At 45.4% G+C, this 19,000-nt stretch overlaps 1 protein-coding gene across 1 annotated transcript; it reads right to left on the bottom strand.

The window, feature by feature from the left end:
* Positions 1-2,773: 2,773 nt before the first annotated feature.
* Positions 2,774-9,451, bottom strand: MANBAL (mannosidase beta like). Its single transcript, XM_040435472.1, has 3 exons — positions 9,320-9,451; positions 7,796-7,963; positions 2,774-3,151 (listed from the first exon to the last, which is right to left on the bottom strand). The coding sequence occupies exons 2-3, from the start codon at positions 7,943-7,945 to the stop codon at positions 3,044-3,046; spliced, it is 258 nt and encodes an 85-aa protein (XP_040291406.1). The 5' UTR covers positions 7,946-7,963; positions 9,320-9,451; the 3' UTR covers positions 2,774-3,043.
* Positions 9,452-19,000: the final 9,549 nt, after the last annotated feature.

Below are 19,000 nucleotides of genomic sequence, written 5' to 3'. Positions count from 1 at the left end.
AAACGCATTGCATCCGCAAGCAAGTGCGGGTGCGATGCGTTTTTCACTGATGGTTGCTAGCAGATGTTGTTTGTACACCTTCAGTTTTTTATCACGCGCGTGAAAAACGCATCAAAACGCATTGCACCCGCGCAGAAAAAACTGAACGCAATCGCAGACAAAACTGACTGAACTTGCTTGCAAAATGGTGCGAGTTTCACTGAACGCATCCGGACCTAATCAGTCACGCTCGTGTGAAAGGGGCCTAAGTTAAAGAGTCAGGACAGGACCCTGAATACACCGAGTGACTGCAAAAAAAAAAATTTGTTGTAAAAAAAATTACATCGAATATTAACATATGATAAAACATTTTGATGGTAGTTTCCCTTTATCAATGCTCCTGAATCCTTACGTGCAGCCTCTCTCATTTTCAGATTTTCGTGCTTCAGACGTCTTCAGCCTTTATTTTCTACCCCGTCAGCCATATTAGCTCTAATGGGACCAATTTCTCTGTCAACCATAACTGAGTGCCCTTGTCCTTCCATGTGCAGACATGAACTAGGAGACACGTTCTGATATCGGGGTTTTTTCAGCGATTGCGTTCAGTGTGCACGGTTTTTCCCTCTGTATTGTTTGCATTTTTCACGGGCATAAAGAAAACCTGAAGAATAACAGTCTCCATCTCCTGGCCACCATCAGTGAGAAACACATTGCGTCTGGATGCCTTCCTTTTTTTACACAAGCCCCATTCACTTCAGACCCTTTCTACAAAAACGTCCACTCCTATCAATATCCTTTCCCAATCACTGCCCCCTGTAAGCATCCTGCTGATCACCCGAAAAACGAGCAAACACTTGTTTGACGGATAATCACATCTTTTATGCAGGCAAACAATTGCTTGTCTGTTGGCAGCACATCTGACGTCAACAGGGGCTGCCTACAAATGCAAACTAAATGGGAACAAATGATCATAGGAACGATCATTCAGTAGGAAGACTGTTACATTTAAATGTACTAAATGAGTGCCTGTCCGCACACTAGATTACCAATCAGTGCTTGTATACCAGCAGATAACCTCCCAGTGTAGAAACACACAGGCAGATTCTCCAGGTAATTATCAGGAACAAGCCAAACGTGCACAATAATTGCCTGATCACTAGCAGCGGTGAGAGCTACGTCTACTCGCAGCAACCAGCTTCTAGGTATGGTGACGAGCGATCGCTCCTGCAGTATTTCATCTCCATACAGATTTATTGTTTCTTGGGGAGTGGACCCCCTGTTTACACTGGACGATCTGCCACCCAGAAACGATTTTGGGTGCAGGCCAAAAGATATGATGATCACCCAATGTATGAGCATTTGCTCGTTCATCAGGTTTACACAGGACAATTATCCGGAAACAGGAGTGGACTGCCCATATATCTTACAGGTCTATGGCCGGGTACCTAAAGATCTCTTTGCTGTAATCAACACTGAGAATCAGGTACTCATGTACCCATCTAGCGACCACACATGTCCTCCTGAATTCAGCTGCTATGGCTCACATCTCACCTCCTAAGCCCTCTGCTCCACATCTTAACCAGAGACAACCGATGGAGGACAGAAGATGGCAGCTATTGATGGCCACCACAGAGGGACCGCTTTTGGGACAATGTATTGTGCTGTTATGGTATTTCTGACCCCGCCTACTTGTGTTGCCCTGCCTTCTGTCAGTTTGGACCCCCCTTACAACGTGGGGCCAATTTTATTTTTATACCAGGGCCACTTTATGTTCTCAGTCCGCCCCTGTCCGGAAAGAATGTTTCTATGAACAACCTTCCTTAATAATAGGGTCAGTCCCATTGTTCAGTCACCATGAGGAATATTTTTTTTATGATTTCATTTTTGGCTTAAAAAAAAACACTTTTTGAATTGGTCTTTATTAAAAATGTTCAGCTGTTTCTGAAATACAAGGGTTAAAAATCAGCTTATCTGCAAGCTCTCACAGTCTGTTTTCTTTGAATCCTGTCATCTGAGGACTCATGTGTAGCTCTTATCTCTGATCTCCTGCCCTCACAAACACTTATAAGCTATATTCTTATCAGTTTGATAAGAATTGAGCTATAATGAGTGTCACATGACGGGATTCAAAGTAAACAGGCAGTGACAGCTTGCAAACAAACTGATTTTTAACCCTTGTATCTCAGAAATGGCTGAATTTTTTTAAATAAAGACCAATTGAAAAAAAGTATTTTTAGCCCAAAATGAGTAAAATTCAATCATAAAAAAATAGCTCAGAAGCTGTCCATAGCTTTTTTAACATAGCCTTCCCTACAAGTACTAATGGTATAAATGGTGGTGTAAGTTTTGTATAAAAACCTGCCACATGACTGACCTCTAGCCACAGAATGCATCTCAGAATACCCATGTGACTCCTATACCCAGAGATTCAAAAAAACTAAAGAAACAAAGGGGGAAAAAACTGACTTTTTTAATGTTCACAATTAATGAGCTAATGTATAAAAAACAGTAAGAGAATGAAATGTTGCTATCAATAAGGACATGCATACATATGGTAGCATTAATACTATATAATATACTATATAGACCTGTGTCTCCCCAGCGATTGTAAACTATATTCCTCACAGTTTCAGGTCACATTGTGAGTCGTAGTTTTGCAACAGTTGGAGAGCCACAGGCACCAACTGGGGGGCAACGGATCTAGATGAAGCAGGGAGAAAAAAATGCAAAGAAAAAAGTACAATTTGCAGGAACAGGCCCACAGAGTAGCCGCGCAGTGTTTTTTTCTACGCCGTTGCTGTATACGGTATACGTAGAGAATCTAAAAGTAACCTAATCACAAGAAACCAAATCTCAATAAACTGCACCATGTAATGCACATGATGACAGGAGGAGTGAGAGCGTTTTCTCCTTATACCATCAGGACGTGTGGCTACAGGCATGGCCTTACTGCACATTCAATGTCACTTCTCTTAAAACGACTGCAAATTTGTGATCAATCCAGGCGAGAAATGGAAAAAATAAAATAAAATGAAAAATACAGTCTGGGTTTTTTTCTTCCATTTCACCGCTTTTTCTTTGTCTCTTTCTTCTGCTTTTTCCCCACTGTCACCGGAGCCGTCTTGGGTTTCCTTAAGACTTCTGGGATTTTTGCTTCTGATGTCTCAGAATCCTGTAGAAGCAAGAAATAACAAATGTTAAAGGGGTTTTCCGGGAGTAGAATATTGGTCACCGATCCTAAGGATAGCTTATCAATATCTGATCAGTGGGGGTCTAACTCCTGGCACCCCCTGACGATCAGCTGTTTGGAGAGGCGGAGAGAGCTGCGTCCTCCTCACACCTTACTAAGCACAGGGCCGTACATTGTGTAGTGGCTGTGCTAGGTATTGCGCTCAGCCCCATTCACTTGAGCGGGACTGATCTGCACCTAGGCCACGTGATCGATGAACGTGATGTCTTTCGGCAAGGAAGAGGCTGCGGTGCTCACCAGAGTGACATGTCTCTTCAAACAGCTGATCTACAGGAGTCAATGTAATTACAACTGCAGCATGCACTTGAATGGGATGAGCAGTTATAATTACACCACGCCGCCGCTTCAAGGGAGAAGGCACAATATTAAAGGGGTTGTCCGGGTTTTTAATATTGAGGACCTATTCTCAGGTCATCAATACGTGATCAGTAGGGTCTGATTCCCAGCACCCCCGTCGTTCAGCTTTTTGAAGAGCATGCTGCGTTCCATGTGTGTGGTGACCTCTTCCTAGGGTAGTATCGTAACGTTCATTGGTCACCTGGCCTATACAGGGTTACCAACCGTTCAGAAATTTCTGAACAGTCCTTAAAAATAGGTGACTTTTTTTCCTGTGTCTGTGAAAACACATAGATGTGTCTGATTTTTTTTGAGGCTGGTGGTGCCTCACTAGATTATCATCATTTTACAGCTCATTTTACAGCTAATGAACTATAGACCTGTATTACTTATCTATATAATTCATTACGGTTTTCCAATTTGTCTGTAAAAAAAATGTTGGCTGTCCATGATTTTGGGATAAGTTGTCCAGAAAAAAAGATAAATTCTGGTTGGCAACCCTGGGTCTACACAGTATATGCAGCTCAGTCCTATTCAACTGAGCGGCAATACCAAGCACAGCCACAAGGAGGCCACGTTGCTCAGCAGAGCACTGTGGCCTCTTTAAGCTGATCGGTGCGGGGTGTCTGGTGTCAGATCTGATGATTGATCATGACAATAGGCCATCACTATTAAACCCCCCAGAAAACCCCTTTAATAATGTGAAAAAGTGGGCATAGTCTGAAATTTACTGATAAATGTATTAACTAGAAAGACAGAAAATGGTGAATGAGCAGGTTATATGCAGGGGTAGATGTCTGTCTTTCATTAATAATCATGGCGTCGCATGGCCGATTGGGGTCCATATTCAGGCAGGTGGTGGTTACAATAGGATTTCCATCTTGCCTTTGGCCCCTGCTGACACAAACCAAGCGGTAGGTGGATTGTGGGCCTGGAGTTTCTGGCTACAAGCAGTCACTGCCACAGCGGTGCAGTCACAAGGCTCGGCAGAGAAACAGTTAAAGGGGTAGTCCCACAAAAAATATTTTACATTTTTCAAACTAACATCTAGATCTGAATACTTTTGTAATTGCATGTAATTAAAAATGTAGTCTTGCCAGTGAGCTATTCAATAAAATGTACCTGCATAGCGCCAACCGCTGTTGTTCTTTTCCTCATATCCACCTCGCTAAGGTGGTCGCACATGCTCAGTTTCTCCGTTCATATGCTACCAGCTGTCTCTTCTGATAGAAGCTGTGACAATAAGGCTACGTCTACACAAAGACATTTGTCGCGCGACATTTCGTTGCACTAATGTCGCGCGACAATATTTATAATGGCAGTCTATGGTGCCGCACTGCAACATGCAGCATGCTGCAACGCAACAGTCGCAGAAAATCCATTCGAGGTGGATTTTTCTGCGACTGTTGCGTCGCAGTCGCAGCATTTGCATGTTGCAGTGCGACACCATAGACTGCCATTATAAAAATTGTCGCGCGACATTAGTGCAACAAAATGTTGCAGTGTAGTTGTGCCCTATCTGTCGCGCGAACAAATGTCGTCGTGTAGACATAGCCTAACAGGGAAAGAGCTGCTGCAGAAGGGGCGCACGCCCTGAGCCGTAATAGTGAGAGCTGCCGCAATAAGGACACGCACTATACAATGTCTGACCTTCATTTTTTTAATTAATCATCGGATAACCCCTTTAAATCAGGCAGGGTTTCCAGCTAGGGCCTGAGGTGACTCTCCCCACAGTCCTGTGTTGGAAGGCCGGTAGGTCCAGAGGTTTCAGGGGTAGGCCGTGCAGAGTGGGGTCATTCCAGGTAAATGGCAGTGGGCAGGACAGACGGAACACGGCGTGCAGCCTTTGTGGGTTAGATGGTACAACATGTGTCCTGGACTAATGGTCCCACCATGAAACTCATTTTTCTATCCTGCCATAATGGCTGCTGACCACATCCCCATTTTCTGTCTTTAGAGAACCACCCAACATTTTATAAAATGTAGTGCACCTCCTAATAAATTTAGTGCATTTTACTCTAAGTATGGGTTATATGCAAGTAAGCCTCTAGGTGCAACGGGGGAGTTGCCTTTACACTTAGAGGCTCTGCTCTCTCTGCAACTGCCGTGTCCTGTGCGCTATGATTGACAGGACCAGGCAGTGAAAACGTCATCACACCTGGCCCTGTAAATCAAAGTGCAGAGGACGTGGCAGCTGCAGAGAGAGCAGAGCCTCTAGGTGTAATGGCAACGCCCCCGTTGCTCATATATTAAAGCACCATTTTTCTCAGCATTTTTCATGCAGCTACATATGAACATGGGACCTACACAGCTGCCTTCAGCTGCCAAGCGTCCATGTATCAGGTCAGCCAGTGTCATAGGTATAAATGTGCTGACAGATGCCGTTGGGGTACTTTCACACTTGCATTGTTTGATTCCTGCAGGCAGTTCAGTTTCCTAAACTGCCTGCCTGATCAGTCTGAAAAATGCCTCAGGCTACTTTCACATTAGGGCTCTTTCACACTTGCGTTGTCCGGATCCGTCGTGCACTCCATTTGCCGGAGGTGCCCGCCGGATCCGTAACACCGCAAGTGAACTGAAAGCATTTGAAGACGGATCCGTCTTCAAAATGCGTTCAGTGTTACTATGGCAGCCAGGACGCTATTAAAGTCCTGGTTGCCATAGTAGTAGTGGGGAGCGGTATACTTACAGTCCGTGCGGCTCCCGGGGCGCTCCAGAATGACGTCAGAGCGCCCCATGCGCATGGATGACGTGATCCATGCGATCACGTCATCCATGCGCGTGGGGCGCCCTGACGTCACTCTGAAGCGCCCCGGGAGCCGCACAGACGGTAAGTATACTGCGTCCAGAGATAGTTTTAACTAGTAGGTTAGATAAAAATTGCTAAAAAAATTATTTTAGTATTATCACAAGTAATAAAAGTTATATTTTAAATTAATAAAAATTACAACACCAATGCACATGTCAAGAGTAGGCAACCAGTAGTCTACGACTAAATGTATATACGATATACTGCTCCCCCACTCCCCACTACACTTTACCATGGCAAACAGGACTTTAGTGTCCTGGCAGCCATGGTAACCATTCAGAAAAAGCTAAACGTCGGATCCGGTAATGCGCCGAAGCGACGTTTAGCTTAAGGCCGGATCCGGATTAATGCCTTTCAATGGGCATTAATTCCGGATCCGGCCTTGCGGCAAGTGTTCAGGATTTTTGGCCGGAGCAAAAAGCGCAGCATGCTGTGGTATTTTCTCCGGCCAAAAAACGTTCCGGTCCTGAACTGAAGACATCCTGATGCATCCTGAACGGATTTCTCTCCATTCAGAATGCATTAGGATAAAACTGATCAGGATTCTTCCGGCATAGAGCCCCGACGACGGAACTCTATGCCGGAAGAAAAGAACGCAAGTGTGAAAGAGCCCTAAGTGTTTTTCTTTTCATAGGGGTTCAATACCGGAAAAGAACTGATCAGTTTTATCCCAATGCATTCTGAATGGAGAGAAATCCGTTCAGGATGCATCAGGATGTCTTCAGTTCAGTCACTGAACTGTGTTCTAGGCTACTTTCACACTTGAGGCAGTGTGATCCGGCGGATCTGGATGCGGATCTGTCTCACAAATGCATTGCAAGAACGGATCCGTCTCTCCGCATGCTACGGTTTTATCTTTTGCCTGATCAGTCAAAACGACTGAACTGAAGACAGCCTGATGCATCCTGAACGGATTACTCTCCATTCAGAATGCATGGGGATATGCCTGATCAGTTCTTTTCCGGTATAGAGCCCCTGTGACGGAACTCTATGCCGGAAAAGAAAAACGCTAGTGTGAAAGTACCCTTAGACGGAGGAAATACTGCAGCATGCTGCGGTATTATCTCCGTCCAAAATTCCTGGTCAGTTGCCGGAATGCCGGATCAGTCCTTCCGCATGCACAGACTGGTAAAAATAAAAACGGATCAGTTTGTCCGTATGACAAACGGAGAGACGGATCTATTCTTGCAACGCATTTGTGAGACGGATCCGCATCCGGATCCGTCTACCAATGCTGTCCGTTTGCATGCAGATTACCTGATCCGGCAAGCAGTTCCAGCGAAGGAACTGCTTGCCGGATCACTCTGCCGCAAGTGTGAAAGTACCCTAAGTAGGTCTTACGACTGGCGCATGAAACGTCTTCATTTATCCCACACCTCTGAGAGCGCTGGGGATTTATCCAAGACAATCACATAACTCACCATTTCCTGTGATTTGCTCCCAGGGAATATAATAGCCAAAATGCAAATGAGCTGGAAAATTGCGCCACAAAATAATCCATAGCGCAGCAGGGTCTCTAGGAGGGTCGGTTCAGGAATGTCGGGTGGCGAGAGATCCAGAAGGTCTGGCATGGTATACTGGACGCCCACCTAACAGCACGGAGAGCAATATGTTATACTCAAGGTCGTCTTACCTTGTCAGAGTTATATACATGAGGTCAGCTGTCCGGGAGCAGCTCCAGCGCCATCCTTTGTATAGTGGACAGAGCCGGTTACTGCAGCGCTGCTCCCAGTCTCTTCACTGCAATCAGCACTGCAATTACCAGCTCCGTCCACTACGCAATGGATGGCGCTGTGTAGTTCTAGCGCCAGAGCTAGTGCTGAAAGCTGATCACTGGCAGGGTGGGATGTCGGACCCCCTGCCTGAAGTTAGTTTCTTCTGCAGTCAGAACACTCCCACCTGGGCTCAATCTGGGATGATGTTTGTGTTTTTAGGCATTTTGCAGTTTATTGTGTGTGTTTTTTGCAGCTGTTTTTTAAGCATTCTTTTACTGAAAAATTGCCAGCTCCAGATTTTACATGGAAGCCTAAAAATATTAAAAGCAGCACACACAAGTATTATCTTATAGCGGCGTGTCAAAAAAACGCCACAGAAAACACTACAAAAAACGTACACAAGTCAGACGCTTTTGTATGCCTTTTTGTTAAGCCTAAAAAAATATAAAAATAATGCCCTAAAAATACAGTCTGGCAGCGCCCTTAGGCTAGGGCTAATGACAGTCGATAGTGTCGCACTGTGACATCCAAGTTGAATTTTTGTGCGACTGTCGCGTCGCAGTGTGACACCATTGACTATCATTACAAAAAATGTTACACAACATAAATGTAGTTGTGCCCTTATTGTCGCGCAACACGTGTCGCCGTTTAGAGCCAGCCTTTAGGCCTCATACTCACGACCATATTTTTGGTTTGTGTCCAATCCACATTTTTTGTAGATTACACATGGACCTATTCATTTCTATGGGTCCACTAAAAAAAAAAAACGGACAGCACACGGACGACATCCACGTGCTGCCTGCATCCGGGCCGCAAATTATAAAACCTGTCCTATTCTTGTACATTTTGCGGACATGAATAGGCTTTTTTTTACATTGCAGGATGCACACGGACCATATCCGTATTTTGCAGATCACAAAACGGACATGGTCGTGTGCAGGAGGACTTAAATGGCCATGTCCTTAAAGGGTTAACACGACAGTTAGCAGCAGGGCAGTGAGGTTGCCAAGGCGACAACTGCTGCTTGTGGTTTGTGACAAAGTGTCCTCTACCAGCTAAAATATAGGAAAGCCAGTTACAGCTGCTTGTACTGCGCAGTGGAATATGTCAGTGCTATAGCTGAGCAGGTATGTGAAAAGTAAGGCTAGTGGGACAGGGAGGACATCTTGTGTAAAACATGCTCTGCACTATCAGTACACATACAGAGTTTTACATTATTATAACACTCACAGACAAAAGACAGAGCCCCCCGCGGGTCACCAGGAAGGGATTGTACCGCTGCACGGAAATGACGACTTTCTATGGACTGGGATGGTGAACGGAGCGGCCATTTTGCCTGCGCTCCTGTGTAAGGCTGGTAACTTGGTCTTCATAAAAATGGCGGCCGCGCTTTACGCGCTAAATATATACTGACTGCTGTGTCTCTTGCAACTAGAGCGCTGGAGTATAATGTAGACACAGAGCCCCTGCTCAGGAGCTATAACTAGGTGTGCTGGGAATTACAGTCCCACTGACTGACATAAAAACGGGTGCTCTCTGTAAATGTTAAAATGTGTGGAGACTCCAAGTGACTGATGTAAAGTGAGTCAGTCACGTATTACAGCAGCATGTTGTAAAATAATACATATCAATATGTCAATGTTTAGCCCCTCTTTAGTCCTTTAACCCCTTACGGACACTGCAATTTTTCACCTTAAAGGGGTTGTCCGGGTTCAGAGCTAAACCCAGGCAGCCCCCTGAGGCTAGCATCAGAGCATCTCATACTCTGATGTGCTCCCTTGCCCTACGCTAAATCGTGCAGGGCAAGGTCTCTTTTGTTTTCAATAACACACTGCCGGGCGTAAAATTCCGCCCAGCAGTGTGATCGGTGACGTCCCCTGCTCTGATGGGCGGGCTTTAGCGCTGCACCAGCTGTTTTACTGGCTAGGGCAGCGCTAAATCCCGCCCATCAGTGCCAGTGACGTCATCAGGCTTCCTGGCAGCCCCATGGAGAGCCCCGGTACTTCACCAGATCTCCAAAAAATGGCTTTGCTCTGCGCAATTTAGCGCAGGGCAAAGGAGAGCATCGGAGCATGAACTGCTCCGATGCTCAAGTCAGGGGGGCTGCCGGGGTGAAAATGGAGGAATGTCTGGGTTCAGCTCTGAACACGGACAACCCCTTTAAGGACCAGGCCATTGTTTGCAAATCTGACCAGTGTCACTTTATGTGGTAATAACCTTAAAACGCTTTTTCTTATCCAGGCCATTCTGAGATTGTTTTCTCATCACATATTGTACTTGGTAAAACTGAGTCAATTTTTTTTTTTATTATTATTATTAATAGAAAAAATACAAAATTTACCCAAAAAAATGGAAAAATTAGCAAATTTCTGAATTTCAATAATCTCTACTTTTATAATAGATAGTAATACCTCCAAAAATAGTTTTTACTTTACATTCCCCATATGTCTACTTCATGTTTGGATCATTTAGAAAAATTAAATTTTATTTTTTGGGACGTTAGAAGACTTAGAAGTTTTGAAGTAAATCTTAAAATTTTGAAGAACATTTCCAAACCCAATATTTTCAAGACCAGTTCAGTTATGAAGTCACTTTGTGGGGCTGAAATATTAGAAACCACCCATAAATCACCCCATTTTAGAAATTACACCCCTCAAGCTATTCAAAACTGATTTTTACTAACTTTGTTAATCCTTTAGGTGCCCCACGAGAATTAAATGAAAATGGGAGTGAAATTTCAAAATTTCACTTTTTTTTTGCAGATTTTAAATTTTAATCTATTTTTTCTGCAACACATCAAGGGTTAACAGCCAAACAAAGCTCAAAATCTATTACCCTGAATCTGGAGTTTACAGAAACACCCCTTATGTGCTCAAAAACCGAAGTATGGGCGCACAGCAGGCTTCAGAGTGGAAGGAGCACCATATGGCTTTTGGAGAGCGGATTTAGCTGGAATGGTAATTGGGAGCTACAGTCAGGTCCATAAATATTGGGACATCGACACAATTCTAACATTTTTGGCTCTATACACCACCACAATGGATTTGAAATGAAACGAACAAGATGTGCTTTAACTGCAGACTGTCAGCTTTAATTTGAGGGTATTTACATCCAAATCAGGTGAACAGTGTAAGAATTACAACAGTTTGCATATGTGCTCCCACTTGTTAAGGGACCAAAAGTAATGGGACAATTGGCTTCTCAGCTGTTCCATGGCCAGGTGTGTGTTATTCCCTCATTATCCCAATTACAATGAGCAGACAAAAGGTCCAGAGTTCATTTCAAGTGTGCTATTTGCATTTGGAATCTGTTGCTGTCAACTCTCAAGATGAGATCCAAAGAGCTGTCACTATCAGTGAAGCAAGCCATCATTAGGCTGAAAAAAACACAACAAACCCATCAGAGAGATAGCAAAAACATTGGGCGTGGCCAAAACAACTGTTTAGAACATTCTTAAAAAGAAGGAACGCATCGGTGAGCTCAGCAACACCAAAAGACCCGGAAGACCACGGATTACAACTGTGGTGGATGACCGAAGAATTCTTTCCCTGGTGAAGAAAACATCCTTCACAACAGTTGGCCAGATCAAGAACACTCTCCAGGAGGTAGGTGTATGTGTGTCAAAGTCAACAATCAAGAGAAGACTTCACCAGAGTGAATCCAGAGGGTTCACCACAAGATGTAAACCATTGGTGAGCCTCAAAAACAGGAAGGCCAGATTAGAGTTTGCCAAACGACATCTAAAAAATCCTTCACAGTTCTGGAACAACATTCTATGGACAGATGAGACCAAGATCAACTTGTACCAAAGTGATGGGAAGAGAAGAGTATGGAGAAGGAAAGGAACTGCTCATGATCCTAAGCATACCACCTCATCAGTGAAGCATGGTGGTGGTGTCATGGCGTGGGCATGTATGGCTGCCAATGGAACTGGTTCTCTTGTATTTATTGATGATGTGACTGCTGACAAAAGCAGCAAGATGAATTCTGAAGTGTTTCGGGCAATATTATCTGCTTATATTCAGCCAAATGCTTCAGAACTCATTGGACGGCGCTTCACAGTGCAGATGGACAATGACCCAAAGCATACTGCAAAAGCAACCAAAGAGTTTTTTAAGGGAAAGAAGTGGAATGTTGTGCAATGGCCAAGTCAATCACCTGACCTGAATCCGATTGAGCATGCATTTCACTTGCTGAAGACAAAACTAAAGGGAAAATGCCCCAAGAACAAGCAGGAACTGAAGACAGTTGCAGTAGAGGCCTGGCAGAGCATCACCAGGGATGAAACGCAGTATCTGGTGATGTCTATGCGTTCCAGACTTCAGGCTGTAATTGACTGCAAAGGATTTGCAACCAAGTATTAAAAAGTTAAAAGTTTTATTTATGATTATTATTCTGTCCCATTACTTTTGGTCCCTTAACAAGTGGGAGGCACATATGCAAACTTTTGTAATTCCTACACCGTTCACCTGATTTGGATGTAACTACCCTCAAATTAAAGCTGACAGTCTGCAGTTAAAGCACATCTTGTGCGTCTCATTTCAAATCCATTGTGGTGGTGTATAGAGCCAAAAATGTTAGAATTGTGTTGATGTCCCAATATTTATGGACCTGACTGTATGTCGCATATGAAGACACCCAGAGGTGGCCCTAGAGTGAAAACCCCCAAAAAGTGACCCCATTCCAGAAACTACAACCCTCAAGGAATATTTCAAGGTGTGTAGTTTCACAGAAAATGAAAAATTTAATTTTTTTGCAGAAAAAGTTGCTTTACACCAACATTTTACACTTTCACAAGGGAAAACAGGACAAAATGCACATTTTGTTCCTCATTACCCCCCGAATACACCAACACCCCATATGTGCTCATAAAATGATGTATGGGTGCATGGCAGGGTCCAAAAGGGAAGTAGCGCCATAGGGCTTTTGGAGGACAGATTTTGCAGGATTGGCTTTTGGGAGCTATGTCGCATATGAAGACACCCTGAAGTACCTCTAGAGTGGAAACCCCCCCAAAGTTACCCCATTATTGAAATTACACCCCTCAATGAACATTTCAAGATGTGTAGTGAGAACTTTGTCCTCAAAGGTGATTCATGGAATTTCCTGTGAAAATGAAAAAATTACAATTTCTTTCCAGAAAAATTGACTTTAGGCCCAAATTTTTCACTTTCACAAGGGGGAACTGGAGAAAAGGCACCCCCTAATTTATTGCCCATATTCTTCTGATTACAGCAATACCCCATATGTGCTTGTATACTGCTATATGGGCGTACCACAGGGGTCAGAAGGAAAGGTGCACCAAATTGCTTCTGGAAGGCAGATTTCTCTGGAATAATTGACAGGCGCCATCTTGCAATTGAACAAACCCTGAGGTGGCCCTAGAGTGGAAACCCCAAAAAAGTCACACCATTCCGGAAACTACACCCCTCAAGGAATATTTCAAGGTGTGTAGTGAGCACTTTGACCCATCAGGCGTTTCACAGAATTAGGAAACGCTTGGCTGTGAAAATTTTAAATTTAAAATTTTTCCCCAAAAAGTTGCTTTACACCCACATTTTTCACTTTCACAAGGGGTAACAGGACAAAATGCACCCTTCCTTTTGTTCCCCATTTCCCCCCGAATACGCCAACTCCCCATATGTGCTCAAAAATTGATGTATGGCCGCACGGCAAGCTTCAGAGTGGAAGGAGCACCATATGGCGGTTAGGAAAGAGGATTTAGATGGAATTGTAATTGGGAGCTATGTCGCATATGAAGACACCCTGAGGTGGCCCTAGAGTGGAAACCCCAAAAAAGTGACCCCATTTCAGAAATTTCACCCCTTAAGGAATATTTTAAGGTGTGTAGTGAGCACTTAGACCCATCAGGCGTTTCACAGAATTAGGAAATGCTTGGCTGTGAAAATAAAAAATGAGGGGTAACAGGACAAAATGCACCCCACATTTTGTTCTCCATTTTCCCCTGAATATGCCAACACCCCATATGTGCTCAAAAAATTATGTATGGGCGCATGGCAGGGCTCTAGATACAAACAGCTAAATATGGATTTTGCTGACCTGAATTGGCAGACATGGATTTTAGGTGCCATATCGCATTAAATAAATTCCTGAGGCCCCCAGAAATGAAAAACCCCAAAAAGTGACCCCATTTCGGAAAGAGCACCCCCGTACGAACATATTAAGTGGTGGAAAGGGTACTTTTTAGCAAACAGTTGTCTCACAGAAGGCAGAATTACTTGAGAGAAGCATTTCAAAGCACACATTTCTAAAAATGAAAAATTACTAGCAGACCCCAATTTTTCACTTTCACAAGGGGTTAAAGGAGAAAATGCACCACAGTATATGTTCCCCATTTTCTCCCCATTTTGCGAACACCCCATATGTGCTCGTATCCTGCTGTATTGGCGCACAGCAGGCCTCTAGAGGCAAAGTGCAAAATATGTTTTTTGTAGGCCTGAATTGGCAGACATGGATTTTAGCTGCTATGTCGCATTTAAAAAATTTCCTGAGGTCCCCAGAAATGAAAAACTCCAATAAGTGACCCCATTTCGGAAAGAGCACCCCAGTACAAACATTTGAAGTGGTGGAAAGGGTACTTTTTAGCAAATAGGTGTCTCACAGAAAAGAATATGTAGTGGTTGTGGGAAAGTGGATATGCAAGCGAGGTGGACTAAATCAGATATAAAGTGGAAATATTACAGGGAGCATAAAGGATGAAATTTAATTAATATTCCATGGAAGAATGGTAGATTCTGAAGCAGTCCTGCATGCACAGGCCAGGTTTTTCAGGGCAGGTTTCGCATTGCTAAATGGTGTCTTTCCTTATCCCTCTTTTGTGACACACCCTGCATCTTTTTTGGGTCCTTCCCTTCCTTGCTGTCTGGGGGACTTGACCTGGAAAATGTTGCCCTGGTACGACACGGGCACCATGACTTCCAGAAGTACTGGGACCCTCCCCTGCCTGGGTTTGATAAATTAGGGCCTTGATAACCACCTCTTGGAACTGAAGGAAAGTTCCTCTGTGGCCTGAAGATTGAAATAGGATGTACGCATTGCACTTTGCCATCTGTACAATGTGTACGGCCAGCTTTTTGTATCACACTTTTGTTTTTCGTGTGGCCCTGTAGGGCTTCATAAGTTGATCTGCAAGATCCCCCCCTCCCATGTGCTTGTTGTAATCAAGCATGCAGTCTGGCTTGTTGACAGTGGTAGTTGTACCTCGTTCAGCGGCAGGGGATCTGGCGCTAGTGTGAATGGTGGTCAGTACAAGGACATCCCTCTTGTCATTGTACTTAACCACCAGCATGTTCTCATGGAGGAGAGCCCTACTTTCGCCCATTCTCAGTGGTTGCACTACCAGGGATCTTGGGAGGCCTCTCTGATTTTTGCGTACTGTGCCGCAAGCCACAGTACCCCTGGTAATTAGGGACCTGAATAGGGGTATGCTGGTATAATAGTTATCCACATAGAGGTGGTAACCCTTATCCAGCAGTGGGTGCAGTAAGTCCCACACGATCTTCCCACTAACTCCTAGGATGGGGGGGCATTCTGGGGGTTCTATCCTGGAATCTTTCCCTTCGTAAACGTGGAATTTGTGGGTGTACCCGGAGCTACTGTCTCAGAGTTTGTATATTTTTATGCCATACCTTGCCCGTTTTCTAGGCAGGTACTGGCGGAATCTAATCCTCCCTTTAAACAATAATAGGGACTCATCTACACATACATTTTTCTCTGGGTTGTACACCTCAGCAGAATTGTTGCTGAAGTGGTCAATGACAGGCCTAACCTTGAACAGTTGGTAAAATGTTGGGTCGTTTTGGGGTGGGCACTGTGAATTGTCACTGTAGTGTGGGAATTTTCGGATTAATTAAAATCGCTTCCGGATCATGGTCTGACTGTAAATTGGAGTCTGGTAGAAAATGTCAGAACTCCAATATTGTCTAACGTCTGGCTACTTTACTACGCCCATATGCAGTACGAGTCCCCAAAGCAGGGACAGGGATGGAGGGATCTGGAACAGCTGCAAAAGAAAAAAAATCTGTGCAGCTATTCCAGATGTTCTTCTTATTTCTTCTTTTCAGCAGCAAAAGGGTTAAATTCACAGTGGTGGTACACGACTAGTCACGAGCTAGAATGGCTGCATGCAGGGAAGTTCAGCCTCTTCCTGTGCAGCTATAGCGCTGCCATTGGGTGGAGCGTTTTTCCAGCCAATCGCAGTGCTGGTAGGGGACCAAAAACACTGGTGTCCCCTGCCTCACCACGGATGTGACCAGTTCAGCACCGGCCACCGGCCCCCGACCTCCTCCCGCCCTGCCCCGCAGCTTCTGACAACTTCCTGTGCTGCGATGTGCCGGTCTCAGGCTCAGTTCACACCTGAGCGTTCTGAAAGGAGCGCTCTGTATGCGCGATTGTACGGGCGTTTACAAGCGCGCATACAGAGACAAGTGTGCACACATTGTCGCGCGTTCCCGAAAGTCTATGTACGGGAACGCGCGACAAACGCCCAAAAAAACGCTCCCGAACTTGTGTATGCGTCTGGCGTTTTACAGCGCGTTCGAACGCGCTGTAAAACGCGAAAATGTGAACCAGTCCCATAGGGAAGCATTGCTTTGCTTCGGTTATGCGTTTTACAGCGCGTTCGAACGCGCTGTAAAACGCTCAGGTGTGAACTGAGCCTCATTGATCCATTAATCGCAGCGCTTGGAGCTGCAAGGGGGCGGATCGGCACCATGCTGCGCTTACCTGGAATGGCTGCCTGCCAGTTAGAGCAGCCATGGTGCCGCGATTCCGCCCCGATCGTTCCCCAGAGCACTGCAGACCTCATGAAGTACATGTACGCCATGGGTGTTTAAGTCCCGTCCAGATATGACGTACAGGTATGTCATGGGTCCTTAAGGGGTTAAAATTAGAAATTTTTTCATATTTTTTTTTTTACTACTAGCCTTTCCAAAGCCATAACTTTTTTATTTTTCCATTCACATAGCTGTATGAGGGTTTGTTTTTTGCGAGACAAGTTGTACTTTCTAATGGCACCATTTACAGTTGCATACAATGTAGTGGGAAGCGGGAAAAAAATCCAAATGGGGCGGAATTATAAACAAAAAAAAACACAATTCCGCCACAGTTTTTGTTTTTACAGTGTTTCCTATGAAGTAAGACTGACCTGTTGCTTTCATTCTCTGGGTCAGTACGATTACAGCAATACTACTTAGGCCTCATGCACACGACCGTTGTGTGCACCCGTGGCCGTTGTGCCGTTTTCCGTATTTTTTCACGGACCCATTGACTTTCAAAATGCACCGTTTTGCAGCCGCATCCGAGATCCGTGTTTCCTGGCCAAAAAAAATATGACCTGTCCTATTTTTTTCACGGCCAACGGTTCACGGACCCATTCAAGTCAATGGGTCCGTGAAAGAACACGGATGCACACAAGATTGGCATCCGTGTCCGTGATCCGTGGCCGTAGGTTACTTTTTATACAGACGGATCCGAAGATCCGTCTGCATAAAAGCTTTTTCATAGCTGAGTTTTCACTTCGTGAAAACTCAGAACCGACAGTATATTCTAACACAGAGGCGTCCCCATGGTGATGGGGACGCTTCTAGTTAGAATACGCTACAAACTGTGTACATGACTGCCCCCTGCTGCCTGGCAGCACCCGATCTCTTACAGGGGGCCGTGATCAGCACAATTAACCCCTTAAGGGGTTAATTGTACTATCATATCCCCCTGTAAGAGATCAGGGCTGCCAGGCAGCAGGGGGCAGACCCTCCCCCCCTCCCCAGTTTGAATATCATTGGTGGCCAGTGCGGCCCCCCCCCCCCCTCTATTGTAATAATAGGTTGGTGGCCAGTGCGGCCCCCCCCTCCCTCTATTGTAATTATTCGTTGGTGGCACAGTGTGCGCGCCCCCCCTCCCTCCCTCTATTGTAATAATTCGTTGGTGGCACAGTGTGCGCCCCCCATCGGCCCCCCCTCCCTCTATAGCATTATCAACATTGGTGGCCAGTGTGCGGCCTCCCACCTCCCCTCCCCCCCATCATTGGTGGCAGCGGAGTTCCGATCGGAGTCCCAGTTTAATCGCTGGGGCTCCGATCGGTAACCATGGCAACCAGGACGCTACTACAGTCCTGGTTGCCATGGTTACTTAGCAATAGTACAATAGTAGAAGATTCATACTTACCTGCTGGTGGCTGCTGCGATGTTCGTGTCCGGCCGGGAGCTCCACCTACTGGTAAGTGACAGGTCTATGCGGCGCATTGCTAAATGAACTGTCACTTACCAGTAGGAGGAGCTCCCGGCCGGACGCAGACATCGCAGCTCCCAGGTAAGTATGAATCTTTTACTATTGTACTATTGCTAGTAACCCGCTGCCACCAATGATCGGGGGGGGGGGGGGAGATGGGAGATGGGAGGCCGCACACTGGCCACCAATGTTGTTAATGCTATAGAGGGAGGGGGGGCCGATGGGGGGCGCACACTGTGCCACCAACGATTTATTACAATAGAGGGAGGAAGGGGGGGGGGCGCACACTGTGCCACCAACTAATTATTACAATAGAGGGAGGAAGGGGGGGGGGCGCACACTGTGCCACCAACGAATTATTACAATAGAGGGAGGAAGGGGGGGGGGCGCACACTGTGCCACCAACAAATTATTACAATAGAGGGAGGAAGGGGGGGGGGGCGCACACTGTGCCACCAACGAATTATTACAATAGAGGGAGGAAGGGGGGGGCGCACACTGTGCCACCAACAAATTATTACAATAGAGGGAGGAAGGGGGGGGGGGCCGCACTGGCCACCAATGATATTCAAACTGGGGAGGGGGGGGTCTGCCCCCTGCTGCCTGGCAGCCCTGATCTCTTACAGGGGGATATGATAGTACAATTAACCCCTTCAGGTGCGG

Source organism: Bufo bufo, chromosome 6 (assembly GCF_905171765.1).
Source record: "Bufo bufo chromosome 6, aBufBuf1.1, whole genome shotgun sequence".
NCBI classification, from domain to species: Eukaryota; Metazoa; Chordata; class Amphibia; order Anura; family Bufonidae; genus Bufo; species Bufo bufo.
This window is presented reverse-complemented; position numbering and strand designations above follow the sequence as displayed.